The 16233-nt window shown below is 49.1% G+C and overlaps 1 protein-coding gene across 1 annotated transcript in view; it reads right to left on the reverse strand.

The window, feature by feature from the left end:
- Positions 1-521: 521 nt before the first annotated feature.
- The window catches only part of KCNK12 (potassium two pore domain channel subfamily K member 12), a gene marked incomplete at both ends in the record, with an annotated part of 40591 nt that continues 24879 nt past the window's right edge, over positions 522-16233 (reverse strand). Inside the window, one exon of the mRNA XM_084235437.1 lies at positions 522-1423. Within this exon, the coding sequence (XP_084091563.1) occupies positions 522-1423 (902 nt within the window). The remainder of the gene's footprint in view (positions 1424-16233) is intronic.

Genomic DNA, 16233 nt, shown 5'->3' on the forward strand with positions numbered 1-16233 from the left:
TTCATCTCATTGCATAATACTACACCATTCTCTGTGTGTAGCGGCTGTTCTATATATACACCGGGAGGCAACATATGGCTCTCCCCACCCCCACCTGTCAAAACTGTGACTATATCACTTCTGACGACCAGAAGGAAGCTGCTAGGCTGGGCCAGGATTCTAAATGCTGCGAAGGTAATTCAGAGCCATGAAAAGTTGCACCATATGCTTTGGGGTTGTCGTTTGCTTATGTGCATGGGGACAAGGTCCAGTGCCAGTCTGCAGAACTCAGAGATGGCACTCTCCTCGTGGTGGTATACACCGTGAGGGGGCCCACAAAGAAAGGCTCCCCCCAAAACCTGCCCTTGATAACATCAGGCCCGGTCAAATAGTATTTCTTTTAAAAAGAATATTTTTTTTGGCTTCATTTTATTGGATAAAGATTAATAAAGCGCCAACGTCTGAGAGAAGAAAAGCAAACCACGCCTGGCGGCACCAGCCTGCTGTGGGTCCCTGGCGCCGCGGGCGCCGGGGCGGGTGGTCTACCTGGAGGCGCTGGTCTCCGCCAGGCGGTTGTTCATGATGCCCAGCGCACCCACGCCGCCCGAGAAGCCGTTCTGGCGCGTGTTGATGCACACGCTGCGCGGGTAGCCGTTGGCGGTCTCCGACAGCTGCTTCTGCAGCAGCGCCAACGACACCTTGTTGGAGGCCGTGAGGTCTCGCATGGAGATGAGCTCCCCCGACAGGCGGCGGCCCTCGGCGTCGCTGTCTCGGGCCGCGGGGTCGGTGCCCAGCGCGGCCAGGCGGCGGCGCAGCCGGGAGCCCGGGGTGATGGCATTGCGCCGGGCCAGGGGCGCGCCGGGCGCGGGGCAGCAGTGCGCGCAGCAGCGGCAGCTCAGCTTACGCAGCATCCAGTTGAGCACCTGCTTGATGAGGATGGAGATGACATTGAAGAGCGAGTAGATGCAGCACACGCCGAGCAGGATGAAGAGGAAGTTGCCCAGGCGGTAGAGTCCCTGGTTTCGGTAGGCGGCGTGCTGGCTGCTCACCAGGTCCCCGAAGCCGATGGTGCTGAAGGTAACAAAGCAGAAGTAGAGCGAGTCCACATAGTCCCAGCCCTCCACGCTCGTGTACATGGCCGAGGCGCAGCACGACAGCAGCACAGCGAACAGGCCCAGGATCAGCAGCACGTGGTACACCGAGGGCTTCCAGCCTGCCAAGCAGTCGGCCTCGGAGAGCGCGGAGCCCGGGCGGAAGGTGGCGGGCAGGAGGCCACTGCGGCGCAGCTGGCGTTCCCGGCAGGCGCGCATGATGAAGGCCAGCAGCGAGATGATGCGCTCCAGGAAGAGGTTAAAGAACAGGATGGTCCCAGCGCAGCCAAACAGCCCGTAGGCGATGAGGAAGGCCTTCCCGCCCACCGTTGCCGGGGTGGTCATGCCAAAACCTGTGGAGACAACAAGGATCAGCGAGGTCCTGGCTGGGCCGGTAGCCCCTACCTGGTAGGGTGGGTGGCTCCTACCCTGAGTGCGATCATTCGAGTGGAGGGGGAATGGCTATTTCTCTCCCTTAGTGGCAGCAGACTTGGTTTCTACACGTGGCCCTCATCTTGGGGCTCTGTAAATCAAATGGGTGGGGCAGGATTGACCTGGACTCACAAAACAGAAACCTCTGCTCAGGTGCAAACCACCCACAGCCACAAAGCAAGCCTCACCTGATGTCCTACTCCCCCATACCCCCAAAAATGTTTTTAAAACACAATCAGTGGTACACCTGTGTGGATAGCCTTGTTAGGGCAGAATCTCATAAAATCTTCATATTTAGGACTGCTGGGGACCAGATAGAGTGTGTTCAGTCCAGGTAGTTCATGTCTCTGGCAAAAGGATATCGTGAGAGTGAGCCTGCAACCTTGGGAAAGTGTGTGGCTCTGCCATTGGCTCAGCTCCTCCTTACCCAAGTGCCACCATCATGCTCGATCATGCTCATGGCCAAGGGATTTTGCCGTTCAGTTGGGTCCTATATCTGGGGTTGCCTTTGTCCCGGGAAGTCTGCTGATTATTGTTTCGAACTCTTACTCACTTGTTCAAAGCAGTCTTTATGGGAGATTCTTTATCAGTTGATTTCTGCAGAAGTTTTGGTTCCCAGCCAGTGCACTGGGCCCAGCTTATCCAGGGCAGTGCAGCGTGGCAGCTCTACACTTTCAACCTGAGCTCTCAGGCTGCTGTGGCCTCCACTCTTTGTGGGACTCATTGCTGCTTGACTCCATTTCCAGGAGGGGATTTAATTAGCAGTGAAGATTCACTGCTCTTTGGGATCTGAAATGGATCATCTATCTGAACAGCACCATGGTACCTTTCAATAGCTCTGCAGCCAAAGTTTAGGGGCATTCCTGTTTAATACCAAAGTCATGATCTACTTGAGCTTTGCTAGTGGGATAGGACCAGCTCTGGGAAAGGGGTGGAAAAGAGTTTGCTCTTACTTGAATATTTCCTTTAAAAGGCCAGAGAAAAATCTTTTTCAGAGTAATTCTTTATTTGGTATAAACGTTTTCAAGATTTCCTGGAGGAAATGTCCAATTGTCTGACATGATCTGCACTTATGCTAATGACTCATGTAGGAGAAAATTTTATCCAGGTTCAAGAAGATAGATTGTGTCCCTAGATTCAGAATTTGGCCACAAGAAAGTGAAAACACTAAGCTAGCAGCATAGCCAACAACTTGGTAGACAGATTTTGCTGTTGGAAAGTAAAAATCAAGTTCTTGAGTTTATAAAGAAATTAGCTCCAAATCTATATGGCTATGTGTGGAGTATATGTGTATGTATGTGTGCATCCATAAAAGTCATAAATTGAGAATCCAGTGTCAACAGCTGAACTAATTTGTGTTCTATTTACACAAGGGAATATGATATAGCAACGAAAAAGCATGACCATGCTCCTTGCAACAACATGGATGAATCCCACAAAAAGAATGTTAAAATAAGTTGGACACAAAATAACAGTTATTTAATTTATATAAAATGCAAAAAGAAATGGTATTTTCTTTTTAGGGATGTATACTTGGTAAAATTATAAGGAAAAGGGAGGAAGTGATTTCAATAAAAGTCAGAATTGGGGTTCTGAGGAGTTAGTGAATGGGAGGGGACACAGAGGTCCTCTGGAGTTCTGTAAATGATCTGTTGACCTGGGATAGTTATATGGATATTATTGTATTCTTTGTCAAACTGTGTTTTATGAGGTTCTTTTTTTGTACTGTCATGATAATGAAAACTTAAAAAAAAAATCCCTAGATAGACTGTTAGAATTGTAAGGATCCTTAATTCTGATCTGCCTTCACTGTGTAGGTGAGGGAGCAGCAGCAGAGGGGACATGATTTGTTGCTGGTTGGGAACAGATGCCATACTTGAGTCCTGACTTCTAACCTGGTGCTTAGACAATCATATACAATCATATACAACACTTGTTGTATATGTGCTTAGACAATCATATACAACACTTGTTTCTGCTCATGTGGGAAAGCAACACCTCTCATAGAGGATTACTTAAATTCCTAAAGAAATAGAAAATTCTGAGCCTGGAAAATTAATATTTTGCCTAACTAAGAGAATGTTGTATGAGATTTTCTGATTTAGAATTGTCTAGAGCCTCCCTGGTGGCACAAAGGGTTAAGATGCAACCTATGAAGGAAGCTATCTGCAGCCACTGCACAAGTTCAATTCTCAGCCAAGGAGCTACCCACATGGCGCAGCAGACCTCTCCTGACGCACCCACTGCTCCCCTCAACAGTGTGTTTCAGTACATCTGCCTGTTCTGCTCCCCACTCTGTCTCTGGTGAATCCTCTCACCCCCTGCACCTCTGGCCTGTGCCCCAGTTTGTGTATGCATAAATAAATCTTTTATTTTTTTAAATAGAATTGTCAGCTAAAGTCTCAAAGCTGAATGATAAAGTGGCATATTCTCCCCATTCTAAAGAGGACGTCTATGTACATCTATGCTGGATTACTAAAATGCAAAACAGGTCTGACATGCTATCCCCCACCTCCACACTGTACTGAAAGGCTAGACATTATCCAGGGATAATGGAACATCGTCATCAAGTTGTTGAGCAGTAGGGGCCCCTGTGGCATCCTCTGCCCACCACTAATCCAAGTGGTGGTGGTAGAAGGCAGTCAAGAGAGCCTCTGGGGCTGCAGGCAGAGGACAGCCTGGTACCTGGCTAAATGCTCACCGAGCTGTAGACACTCGCAGGCCCTGCCCCAGGCCATGGGAGTAGGGCGTGGTGACAGTTCTTCAAGAGCCTCTGGGCTGGAGGTGGGCTTCAGCAGCCTGCACAAGGGGAAGTGGCAGGGCCTGGGGCAGCAGTGGGAGCAGTCTTTACTGCTGGGACTTGATTTGTCAAAGATGTGTCAGAGTGATGTGGGTCAAGTGGACGCTTGGGAAGAAAGTCAGATTAGAAGAGACTCGGCCCAAGAGTGTAGCCCACTGGATGGAGGTGGTGCTAGCAGTAAGAGGCTGAGGGCAGAGCATGGGAGGTAGTCACAGGAGGCAAGATGGAGGGAGCATGACCCACTCAGGGAATGATGCAGAACAGTGGCCCCTGTGAGGGGGGTTTGTGGGGGAGAGGGAGGCACGGGACTCTAAAGATCCATAAATGGGCATCCTGAAAGGGCATTTCTGTTCTGACAGCAAGCACTGCACCAGCAAAAGCTAAGAAAGGCTGACAATGGCACCAATGATATAAGACCAAGAGCAAACAGATTACAGCCCCAACACCCCTACCCCACCAGAGCTGGGGGGACAGGCTGAGCTGTGATTAGACATCTGAGAATGAGTCTTACGCTTAATACTGTCTTGGTACTTAAAAAAAAAAAAAAGGCAACTATTTGGAAAACTAGCAACTACCCAAGAGGTTAAGGAATTTGTAGGGAATGCTTTAAAACAATAGATTAGAAGAAAGCCATTTCCCGTGTCCCTGCATTTAGTAACTGATTCCATCTGGATTTGTTCTCTGTGGTGAAGGCCCCCCTAAATGCTCCCCAGCATGGCTCTTCTCTTGTCTCCATAACAATCTATGAGGGTGATGCACCCCATTCAACAGACGAAACCACAGGTCAAGGGGTTAAGCAGTTGCCCGGCCCCACCACTCAGAAATGGTGAAGTTGAAAACAGAAACCAAGGTCTGTGGTGTCTAAGTCCAAGTCCTTTCCACCACCCCAAATTGTCTTCCCAGTGCACCCCAGGGCACCCCTTAGAAAGCCACACTGCAGTCCTGCAAATCTGGCAGCCAGGAGAGCCCTTTCTTGTGGGAGGGTGACTGGTCCTCAGCCACTGCTCCTGTCCCCCAGAGCCATCTGTCCTTGTGGCTCTCTTTCCACTGACCACTTTTGGGGAGAGGGGCACCTGCTCCTCCTGCCATGTTTCCACCAAGGTGGGCTCATCTTCCTTCCCGTAGCACAGCTAAGACCAGCGGGCTGTTCAAACCAGACTTGGGGGCAGCAGGAGGAATGAGGTACAGGGGGAACCACTGCTTTTGGCTAATAGTCTGGCTGGTTGCCCACAGGCAGGGTCCCCTTGGGTTCTCCACAGGACTGTCCTTGTCTGACCTACACCCCTACTTCCACCCCAAGTCAAAGGCCATCTCTTGCACTTTCTGGGAGCACCCTCAGCTTCCTCCCCACTCCTCCCTGTCTGGATCCCCGGCTTCTGCCTCAGACCCTTCTTTGGAGTCTCAGTTTCTTGCTGAGGATCTGACTTTCCCAGATGATGACACCCAGAATGAGAGCTGCCTCCCCATCTGCCATCCTCTTGCAGGAGCATGGCCTTATGCAAGGCCTCTACAAGGTGGTGCCACCGGGCACACAGCCGGAATACTGACAGCTACTCACTCATTTCTCAGGCAAACTTTTACCAAAGACTTAGTGCTAGGCTCAGAATAGGGTGGAAACCACAGCTCCTGCCTCAGAGCACCTGGGCTGCCTTCTTAGAGGTTTTGTACAGACCTCCACCCTCTGCTGCCAGCAGGTTTGCTCCGGGCTAGGACACTCCTTTTTCCTACATAGAGATCGGGCCAGAACTTGTCCTAGGGTCTTCTCCAGGCTGGGACTACAGCCCAAACAACACTGAATGTTTAACTGGCTGTGGCATTGTCTGCCCAGAATGACGGGGACAGGCAGATCAGGAGGCTCTGTGACAGCACAGAGGGGAATCAGTGCCAGTGTCCCTCTCACGTCCTTCTTTCCTGAGGTTTGGCTCTTGTGCCCTTTCTCTTTGCTTTCTTGCAGACCACACTGTCAAGGTGAGGGGTAGCAGTCTACCGCCTTCTCCATATCATCAGGGTCAGAGCTCTGGGAGACACTGAGCTCCTGGACTCAGGCTTCTTGCTAAAGACAGTGGGGTCCTTTTCTGGAGCTGCCGCCTTGACAGACACTTTACAGAATGGAGGCGCATTCCCCTAAGCTCTGGCAGTCTTCAGGTAGCCAGGCTGGCCCAAGAGGAGGCCTGGAAGCATCAACCAGAAAAAAAGGCAAACCCAGCCACCCCACGAATCCCCTCCCTCCCCTAATCACACCCTGCAGAGGTGTCATCTGTCCCTGGGTTTGCACCAAACCTGCTATTTTGTTTATGCCACAATTGATCTGCCACCCCAGTTTTGCAAAGAGCAAACATTTGGGGGCTCTATTATGCCACTTTGACAAAAGCTGTGAAGATCATTCCCACAGCTTGTCTGGTGCCGCCTTCGCAAATGGGGCTCTGGTGACAGGGCCTCCGGTGTTCAGTTCAAAGAGTGTGGAAGTGAGATGGGGAAACCAGCACTGATCTGAATCAGGTGCCCCTGAATGGAGGCTCTGGGCTAGACACTGGACACATTCTCTCATCCAGTCCCCCCAAATGCCCTGTGAAGGAGAGCTCATCAACCCCAGTAACCCCCAGGCAAGGACCTGGGCCAAGGGCGGTGAAGGGACTCAGATACAGTTCAACAGTGCCTGAGCTGATCCTGAGACCCTTCCCATTGCACCAGACAGATGGGAAGCCTTGGGGACCTTTCCTGCTGGCTCTGCAGTGTCAACTCAGAGCAGGGGAAATTTATAGTCCAATTCAGGAGTATACCTCTGGGAGTAAAAAGGACACTGCTAACAATTACCCCAGGACAGCATGCATAAATCAGGGCTATCCCAAGTAACTGGGGAGCTCTGCGACATGAGCTCTAGTCAAAATGAAGATTCCAAAGTAAGTCCCACTCTAGAGGTCTATTCAGTGGGTCAGGAGAGGGGCCTAGGAATCTTCATTTTAACAAGTGTCCCCTGATGATTCTGATGCAAATGAGCTAAAGCTCTTTCTTTAAGAAACAATGTTATAAGACATTCCTGATCATCCTACCGCTTGGAATCTGCCCAATTTCAAATATTTTGATTTAAATTTCAGGTAACTTAATACCCTGGTGGTGAACATTGCATCTGTCTCCTTAAAACTATTTCCAGACCTAACTGTGTAGCTGTCAGGTCACTTAGACAACTGACCCAACTCTAGGGTGGGCTCCATTACTCTGGTCCACTCAGGATAATCCAGTCCCTTGCTTGGAGCAGTGATTCTCAAACTAGATTGCCTCAGACCCGCCAATGGATCTTGTTAGAGCCTGGAGTGGGCCTTGAAATTCTGTATTTCTAACCAGACCCCAGGCGAGGTCACTGCAGGTGGTTAGTGCACCTATTTTGAGTTGTAAGCATATACAACCTACAGTATTAATTACCTTTTAGGACCCTCTTCACAATGAGATTGGGAACCACTTGCAAGTAGCTGGAAATAGGCCGCCCAAGTTTGAATCATCCCATTCCCTAGCTTGTATGCCTGAGCAAATTAATTAACCTATCAGTGTCTCAGTTTTTTCCATCTGTACAATAGAATGATAATATACTATCTCGATAATTTTTTGTATTACATTGAGTCAATTTAGGTAAAAACACTTAGAACAGTTTCTAGAATGTTAATAAGCTGTTATTATAGGTTATTATATTATTACTATTATTATCACTCTTTCTGGTCTCTACAACAAGCAAGGTGATCGTGTATCAAGTAGGTGAGTGAATAACTAAAAGGATATATTTCAAGAACTTTCTAGGGTGAGATTTAAGTAACCGACAGTGTAGGAAGGCTTAGGTATGGGCTTCAAGGGCAGGGAATGGGAAAGGACCCAAAGGGATGCCATATAAAATACAAGGCGCCTACTTAGATGTGATTTTCAGATAAACAATGCATCATTTTTTTAGTATAAGTACATCCAAAACATTGCTTGGGACATAAACGAAAGATGACTTGTTTATCTGAAATTTAAATTTAACTGGGCAGGGCCTCCCCGGTGGCGCAGCGGTTGAGCGCTGGGTTGCGAAGCTGCCCGCAGCCTCTGCAGTGCCAGTTTGATCCCCGGCCACCAGAGGAGGGTCCCACATGGCGCGCAGACCTCCCCTGCCGCCCGCTGCTCCCCTCAGCAGTGTACTTCGGTCCTTCTGCCTGCTCTGCTCCCCGCTCTGGCTCTGGTGAATTCTCTCACCCTCCCGCGCTTCTGACTGTACCCAGTGCATGTATAAACAAAACAAAAAAATAAAACATGCCTCTATAAAATAAATAAATAAATAAATTTAACTGGGCATTCCGTAGTTTTATGTGCTAAATTGGCTCCATTTGTCTCCTGGGTCTTTTTGGCCAGGCCAGCAACCCAGCTCTTCAGTGCCCCCCCCCCCCAAACAGGGAAGAGAGGCAGATGTGGGGTGCATTGTGGGGTAGAGGGTGGAGTTGCCATCAGGTTGCTCCGTGGCTGGAACAGAGTCACTCACTCTTGGGGAGAAGGAGGTAGGTTCCTGGCCCTGCTCCACGGAGGAGCACCATCACTTTGAAAAGGAAGTGGGCCAGAGAGACTTCTTCGCAACATGAGCTCTAGTCCTGGGACCTCAGGGTTGCCCATGTCATCCTCCAAAGTCATTTCCCAATGAGGCTAACAGAAGAGCCTGGATAAGCCCCAAACTCTCTGGAAGAGCTGAAATAATGGCTAGGAAAAGTCATTAAAGTATTTAATGAGCAATGAAAATGTGGAGATGGATAATAATAACTGACACGTATTGAGCCCTCACTATTTCTGGGCACTCTGCCAAAGCTTCATGTATTATCAGTGCTTTTCGTCCTCACAACAACTCCATGAGGCACTGGGTTTCATTCATTCTAAGTTGTAGCCTTTTTCCTCGAATGTTAACATCACTGAAATCAGACGCATCTTACTGTCAATGACCTGACATCATCTATTCAGCAGTTTTTTAAATTTTTTTTTAAAGATTTATTTATTTATACAAGCACTGGGTACAGTCAGAAGCGCGGGAGGGTGAGAGAATTCACCAGAGCCAGAGAGGGGAACAGAACAGGCAGACTGACGAAATACACTGCTGAGGGGAGCAGCGGGCGGCAGGAGAGGTCTGCACACCATGTGGGACCCTCCCCTGCGGCCGGGGATCAAACTGGCGCTGCAGAGGCTGCCCCTGGTGGCGCAGCGGTTGAGCGCTGGGTTGCGAAGCTGCCCACAGCCTCTGCAGCGCCGGTTCGATCCCCAGCCACCAGCGAGGGGCCCACATGGCACACAGACCTCTCCTGCCGCCCGCTGCTCCCCTCAGCGGTGTACTTCCATCAGTCTGCTGTTCTCCCCGCTCTGGCTCTGGTGAATTCTCTCACCCTCCCAGGTTTCTGACTGTATCCAGTGCTTGTATAACTAAATTAATTAATTAATGAGTAAATACTCTGTGGTTAAATAACTCGCCCAAGTTCACAGGACAAGCTACAGAGCCCAGATATGAAATAGAGGAAGGAGATTGTGATGTGATAAGGAAAAGTGAAATATATGAGAGTTTGAAATAAAGAGAGGTAGGCTGCTTTTGGCTGGAGTGGCAGTTTGCAACTCTTGATGCACAATAGAATCACTTGGGGAGAGACACTTAAAAGAGTCCCCGGTATCCGGGGTACCCAGACCAGCTTAGGTCAGAATTGGGGCTGAGGTCCTCCGGGGGGAATGATTGGGAAGGAGCATAGGTATTTCGTCCTGGAGGCTTGGTGGGATTTTGCAGGGACAGTGTCGTTCCCAGGCCCAGGGCTGAGGGAGCCTGTGTGGGAGGGGTTCAGCCTGGCTGGTTCCCATGCTGGGTGCCTGGCTGGCAGACAATGTTCGGTAACTTGTGAATAGAGGGGTGGAGGCTGTGGAAGCAGGGAAAAGGACAGTGTTGTGAGAACTTCCCATCCAGTTCGTCCTCAGGTTGAACCCTTTACAGGAGCTTTGTGGGTGTAAGAGTGTCACCCACACCTCTGGTGCTTCTCAAGCATCCGAGCCTGGCATCGGCAACATGCCCTGCCATGTGGAAACTTACAAGCTCTGAAAACCTCAGGCTACAGGGGACAAACTCAGTTGTGTCTCTCCTTTCCGGCAGGCTTGCGAAGGGCATCACCCCTCTCACAGAGCAGTTTCTGGGGGGTTGAGGGCAAAGGTTAGAAGCAGAGATCATGGTGTTGGGCTCTGTTGCCTCCACTTGCTAAAGCGGCAACATGGCCATGTGATCTCTCCCCCTTCCTCTTGGACTGCCTACAGCGTAGGGCTGTTGTGAGGAGCAAACGAGGGGGTGTTTCCCAGGTGTTCCCACCAGTACCTAGGACAAGGTGAGTGCTCAAAGAGTACCAGCTGAACTGGGAAACACCGTGAGAGCAGCAGGCCTTACATCACAGCTGAAATGCACCAGGCAAACCCTGACTAGGCATTTCGGCAGCCAGGAACAGCTCTTGCAGACACACTCAGGACTGACTCTCCCATTGACTTGCAGGCCTTTCACCTCATTGGCCTCTGTACTGAATTTTAGTTGCACAGCAACACTTGGGCTCACATCCTGCTGTGCCCCCTGAGCTGGGTGGGAGGCCTGGCTACAGTGCCAAACTTGGATGTGGCAGGGGGTGGCATATTGGGAAAAGGTTCAACTATTGAACCCACAGAGCAGTTTGTGGGCTGCTATCTTTGTTGGCACTTGTGGGTTTGTCTAAATTGCAAACTAGATGGGCAGCTCTCTGAGGGCAGGCGGTCTTGGTTTCCTCTGTCTATGACTGGTGTGGGCCTGGGTTCACATTGGGTGCTTGATGACTCAGGACAAAGTAGGACCAGTCAGCATAGCACATGGAGAAAGTATGTCCTCCTCTCTCCCCTGTTTGCTTTCAGCTTGTTTTGGGGACGGTTGTGGGATTACCTACTTTGTTTGATGAGAACAGAGGGGAGATGGCTGAGGGAGCAGGAAAGCTCCCTCACAGCCTGCAGGACAGTGATTTTTAACATTAGATTTTTTAAAAAAGATTTATTTATCTATACATACAAGAACTGGGGTACAGGGCAGAGTTGGGGGGTGAGAGGATTCACCAGAGACAGAGTGGGGAACAGAATAGATCGACCGAAATACACTGCTGAGGGGAGCAGCGGGCGAGTCAGGAGGTCTGCTGCGCCATGTGGGTAGCTCCCTGGTGAGTTTCACAGATTGCGTTTTAACCCCTTGCACCACCAGGTAGGCCCTAACATTAGATTTTTTGGGAGAGCTATGAGCAATGGACAATTGACCCACAGACTTGGCTTTGAACTTGGTGCTGCTTCCTTGGCTGACTGCACTTCCTCTCATTCTGTACTTCATCTCTGGGATTAAGGTTTGTTCTCACCAGAAATCATTCAGCAAAATGAGTTATTAAAAGCCAGTTAACTACTCCTGCCTCCGGGTAGCTCCTGCTTAACAACCTCTCCTGGGGAGCAGCTGTCAAGCTCAGGCCCCACAGAGCTGGCGGGTAGATGACTCATTTACATGGAGCCTGTCCTCCGTCCTGTTCCCCCTCCCCCTAGATCTGTCCCTGTCTCTCTGATGACTAATCTTCTCAAGGATGAGATCATCACCCTCTTACCACCCCCCCCCCCCCACCAAAAAAAAAGAGCAGAGTCCCAGCCTCAGCCCAGAATTTTGGGTAAAGATTGAATTCAAAGCCAGAGAAGGCAGGCTTTGAAAGCAGAGAAGACAGTCCCTGAGGGCACAAAGGGCTGGCAGGGCCTGGCCGGCAAAGCCAGGAGTTGGGGCCACAAGAGGAGGAAACCCCATCGCAGCCCTGGGCCTATTCCTTGCTCTGCCCACCCCTGGGCCCCTGCATAGGGCTGTTGTGAGTCACAGGCTGTCTCTTAGAAGGGCAGTCTGACCTTTCCGTAGGGGAAGGCTGGTCCATCAAGCCCTGCTTGGAAATATCAAGCAATGTCAATTGAATTCCATTTTACCTTCATCCTATGTTATGGAGAAGCAGGTTTTTGAAAGGAAACACAATTCCTTTGTCAATTCGGTTTTTATACCCCATGGAGAGGAAAGTCCCCACCCAGCCTGTGAAGGTTGTAAGTCATATTTGAAGGAGGCTTTTGTGCCCAGGCTGAGGGGACACGTAGGGGAAGGAGTTGAGTCCCTGAGGAGCTGGATTCCATGCCCTTTGGGGTGATGGAAACAAAGCTAGTTTAAAGCAACAGCCAGGGAGTGCTGCATAGGGTCCTCAGAGAACCCCGTGTCTGCCCCGCTGGCCTGCTGACCTGTCTCTACCTCACAAAGCTGGGAAACAAGCACAGGGATCTGTTCTCAGGATCTGGCTGGGTCAGGAAGGACTGGATTGGGGTCACTGCCAGGGCTGGTTCCGATTGCAGCAGTCCTGCAGGGAAGGGATGTTGATCATGGGGTCACAGGAAGAGAGGGGTGGAAGGATGGGATTTATGGAGCCCCTAGTCCATGCCAGGAGAGCGGCTGGTGCTTTTGGATATGTCCCCTGAGCAACTCCCAGGAGAAGGATATGGTTATTATTCAGGTGAGAAACCAAAGCTCAGACGCGAAGCAACAAAGCAAAGACCACACCAGCACACAGGCGCCAAACCCCAGGTCCACGCCTCTTTCCAATGCATCTCTTGAAACCTGACTCAGCCTTCAGTTCAGAGAACACACTGATTTTCCTCTGAACACCCACCCTAATGTGCCAGGGCCCTTGCTGAAGCCAAACGCGTGCCTGCAGCGGCGTGAGTGTGCGCAGATGCCTGCGCTCGCGCCTCTACCGGGTGCTGAGAGACCACAGATGGAGGCTGGGGCGCAGCGGTGGCAAGAACCTTATCCAAGGTCACAAAACGGGCACAACCAGGAATCTGGGTCAGGTCTCCCCACCTTTAAATCCCTTGTTCTGTCACCTTTTCACCTTTGCCTTCAGCCCCTGCCCCCATGCGCCCTGAGAGGCACTGCTGACTTGGCATCCGCACTTCTGGCTTCCCAGAGTCACCCTCTCTCCTTTGGGCCCGCACTGCTCCAGCTGGGTGCACTGGAGCACAGGGCTGCTGCCATCACTCTCCTCTCAAGTCCTGTGGAGCGCCCCACTGACAGATCCGGAATGGCTTGGGTGGCATTCCAGCCCCTGACTGAACTACGGTAGCGTCATCTCCCCTTTCAGCCACCTTCTTCAGGTACGCATGCCCCTGACTTATGTATACACACACACACATACTAATTCGCCAGGCATTATCTGAAAACCTGCTCTGTGTCAGGCACTGGGGGGAAATGAGGCGAGCAGGATGAGTGACAGCCCAACTGTGCAGAACCAGCGTCCAGCAACACTCCATGAATACAAACACCCCCTCCTCTGTGTCTTTGCCCTGCTGCTCCCCAAGTGCCGACCTGATGCATTCCTTTTCTCCTCACCTATCTGAATCTTTTATCACCTGGTAGCACATTCAGCCCATCCGGTTTTTCAGTGCTGCATGTGATGGCCTCTGTACAGCTGACTACTGTCTGAGTATTATTTAACCCTCTGTATTTTTCTGTCACCTTGTCAATATCTTAGTTATCCTCTTACCTTTGTGTTGCAGGTGCTCAGTGTGGCCAGATTCCTGACAGAACTGACACCTGTCCCGTGACCAACAGAAGGTACTGTACTGAGAACATGGTTCCCATCTCAGTTTTAGCTAACTCATCTGAGGTGGTTTAGAGGCCTGCAATGTACTAGGTATGAGGCAGGGGAAGGAATGTCATGATGTATGACATTGTCTGTGTCCTGCAGCCAAAGGCCACCAGGAACATACCTGCAGTTGGGCAAAACTGAGTTTATTGGGTCACTACAACCAGGGAGACTGTACACATAGGAGCTGCAGCAGCGGGTATCAGAAAGGACTTTTTGCAAGGCCTGGTTTTGGATTTGGTGACTTGGGGGAGGGCTCAAGGAAGCAAGGTTTTGCTCTCGATTAGATGCTACCAGGGAGTAGGAATAATTTTAGAATTGGGTATTTTTATAATCCTTACCTAGAAGGTGGGGATAATGGAGCAAGGCCAGAACTGTGACTGGTAAAGAAGCCACAGTCACTCCTGTTAAATTGATGGAGGGTGTTTGGTCATTTCTATGGTTTGGACGATGCTCTTATTTGGTCTGTGTTCAGATATGCTTGTGGTCTGGTCTGGCTTTTATCTCACTCCACTGTGGTCATAAAGTGTTGTGTAAAATTGTTAGTGTTCAACAGCAGAACACCCAGCCTGCCTGCAAGTGCCAGACCCACTCTTGACTCTCAGGGGCTTATTCTGCTTTTCTCAGAGTTCCATAATAGCATTTTATTGGATGCCATTTATTGTTTTTATTTTATTTTAACATTGAAGTAAGATAATATTTGGATACTCCCATCATGTATTGCCACCCTAGTGCACCCACCACCAAATCACCCATAGTCCATTATGCTTATTTCCCTCTTAAAAGAAAAATTCTCCCTATGTCTTCCTAATTATTTGTCTATGTGTATGCAATGTGTGCACACACATATATTTTATTCCATTGTGGAGCATACCTATAGGGCTATGGAAATATGGGTGATTTAAATTTTTTTCTGGTGCTTTTATAAATATTTCACATTTCCTGGGATGCATATGGGGTTGTTGCTACTTTTAAACCATAACTTTTCTCCCAATAAGCATTGCTATGTTTTTTGAAATAGTAGAAATGAGTGAGATAAGGCCTCTGTTCTCAAGAGAATGACCATGATAATCTCTGAAACTGAAAGCATGGGAAATGTCCTTTAATACCAGGAAACAAATGAAGAGTTTGGGAGGGCTTCCCAGAGTAGGTAGGGAGGGGGGTGCTGCAGGGTGAATTGCATTAGGAAGTAACTTTTAATGAAAGACTGAAGGTAGGTGACATCTGGGATAAGATGGTCCAGAGCAGTCTGACAGCCAGAGCAAAGGCCCTGTGTCAGGGTTGTTAGAGGCAGTGAAAAAGATAAGAGAGAAATAGAAACACTAGACAGAATAGTCAGTATATCACTCATGGACTTTCTTGGAACAATGTTTAAGTGACACTCATGCTCCAGGATTTTAAAAAAATCTCTCACTCTGATTTAATTTTAACATGAAGCATAAACAAAAGGATAAACACTGTCCCTCAGCAGGGACAGTGTGGCAGTGGTTCTATTAAAAAAAGGAAGAAATATGGTACATTTTCAAGTAGATTTCAAGGGACAGTAGAGATACTAGGTATCTCTTTATAGTCAGTTGAGAACTGTCTTGTTTCTCAAAAGACCAGCAGAATCTCAGGCCATTTTAGATGGAATTAGGATTATAAAAACAACCATCAACATTTTTAATAACTCTGGACAGTGCATAGAGCAAAGTTGAATAGTTTTATCTCCTTTGGTCATCACTATAACCTGGGAAAAAGAATGTCATCATTGTCCCCATTTTACAGATGAGGACATTGAAGCCATGGGAAGTAATGTGACTTACATGATCTGACTTTCTAGAATGTGTACCCTGACCTCTCAGCTTATCTCTCAAACCTATAATCTTTCAGTTATAACAAGGGAAATATTTGAGGACAGTCACTTGTATTTTGTGCATAGTATTTATATGCTCGCAATCAATGATTATTAAAATTTTTACATGATAGTAATTAGAAACCTTAAATTAAGGTTTGGGCCAATCAATCATCTCTCTCAGCTCTCCCTCTTCAGTCCCCTTGCAAGTAAGCCTTTTTTAAAATTTCTCTCTGTGTGTTTGCTTTTGGGTATCATCCCAAGTTCTTAAGTGCATGTATGAGAACTCACAACTGCTCACCCCCATTTCTACCAGAGTTGCCCAATAAAATACTCCTGGCCACACTCAGGACCAAGACAGGCTCTTCACTTCATCTCTGGTAGTGTTAGAAACTGAATGTCCCGTATCCC

Source organism: Talpa europaea, assembly GCF_964194135.1.
Source record: "Talpa europaea genome assembly, chromosome: 6".
Classification (NCBI taxonomy): domain Eukaryota; kingdom Metazoa; phylum Chordata; class Mammalia; order Eulipotyphla; family Talpidae; genus Talpa; species Talpa europaea.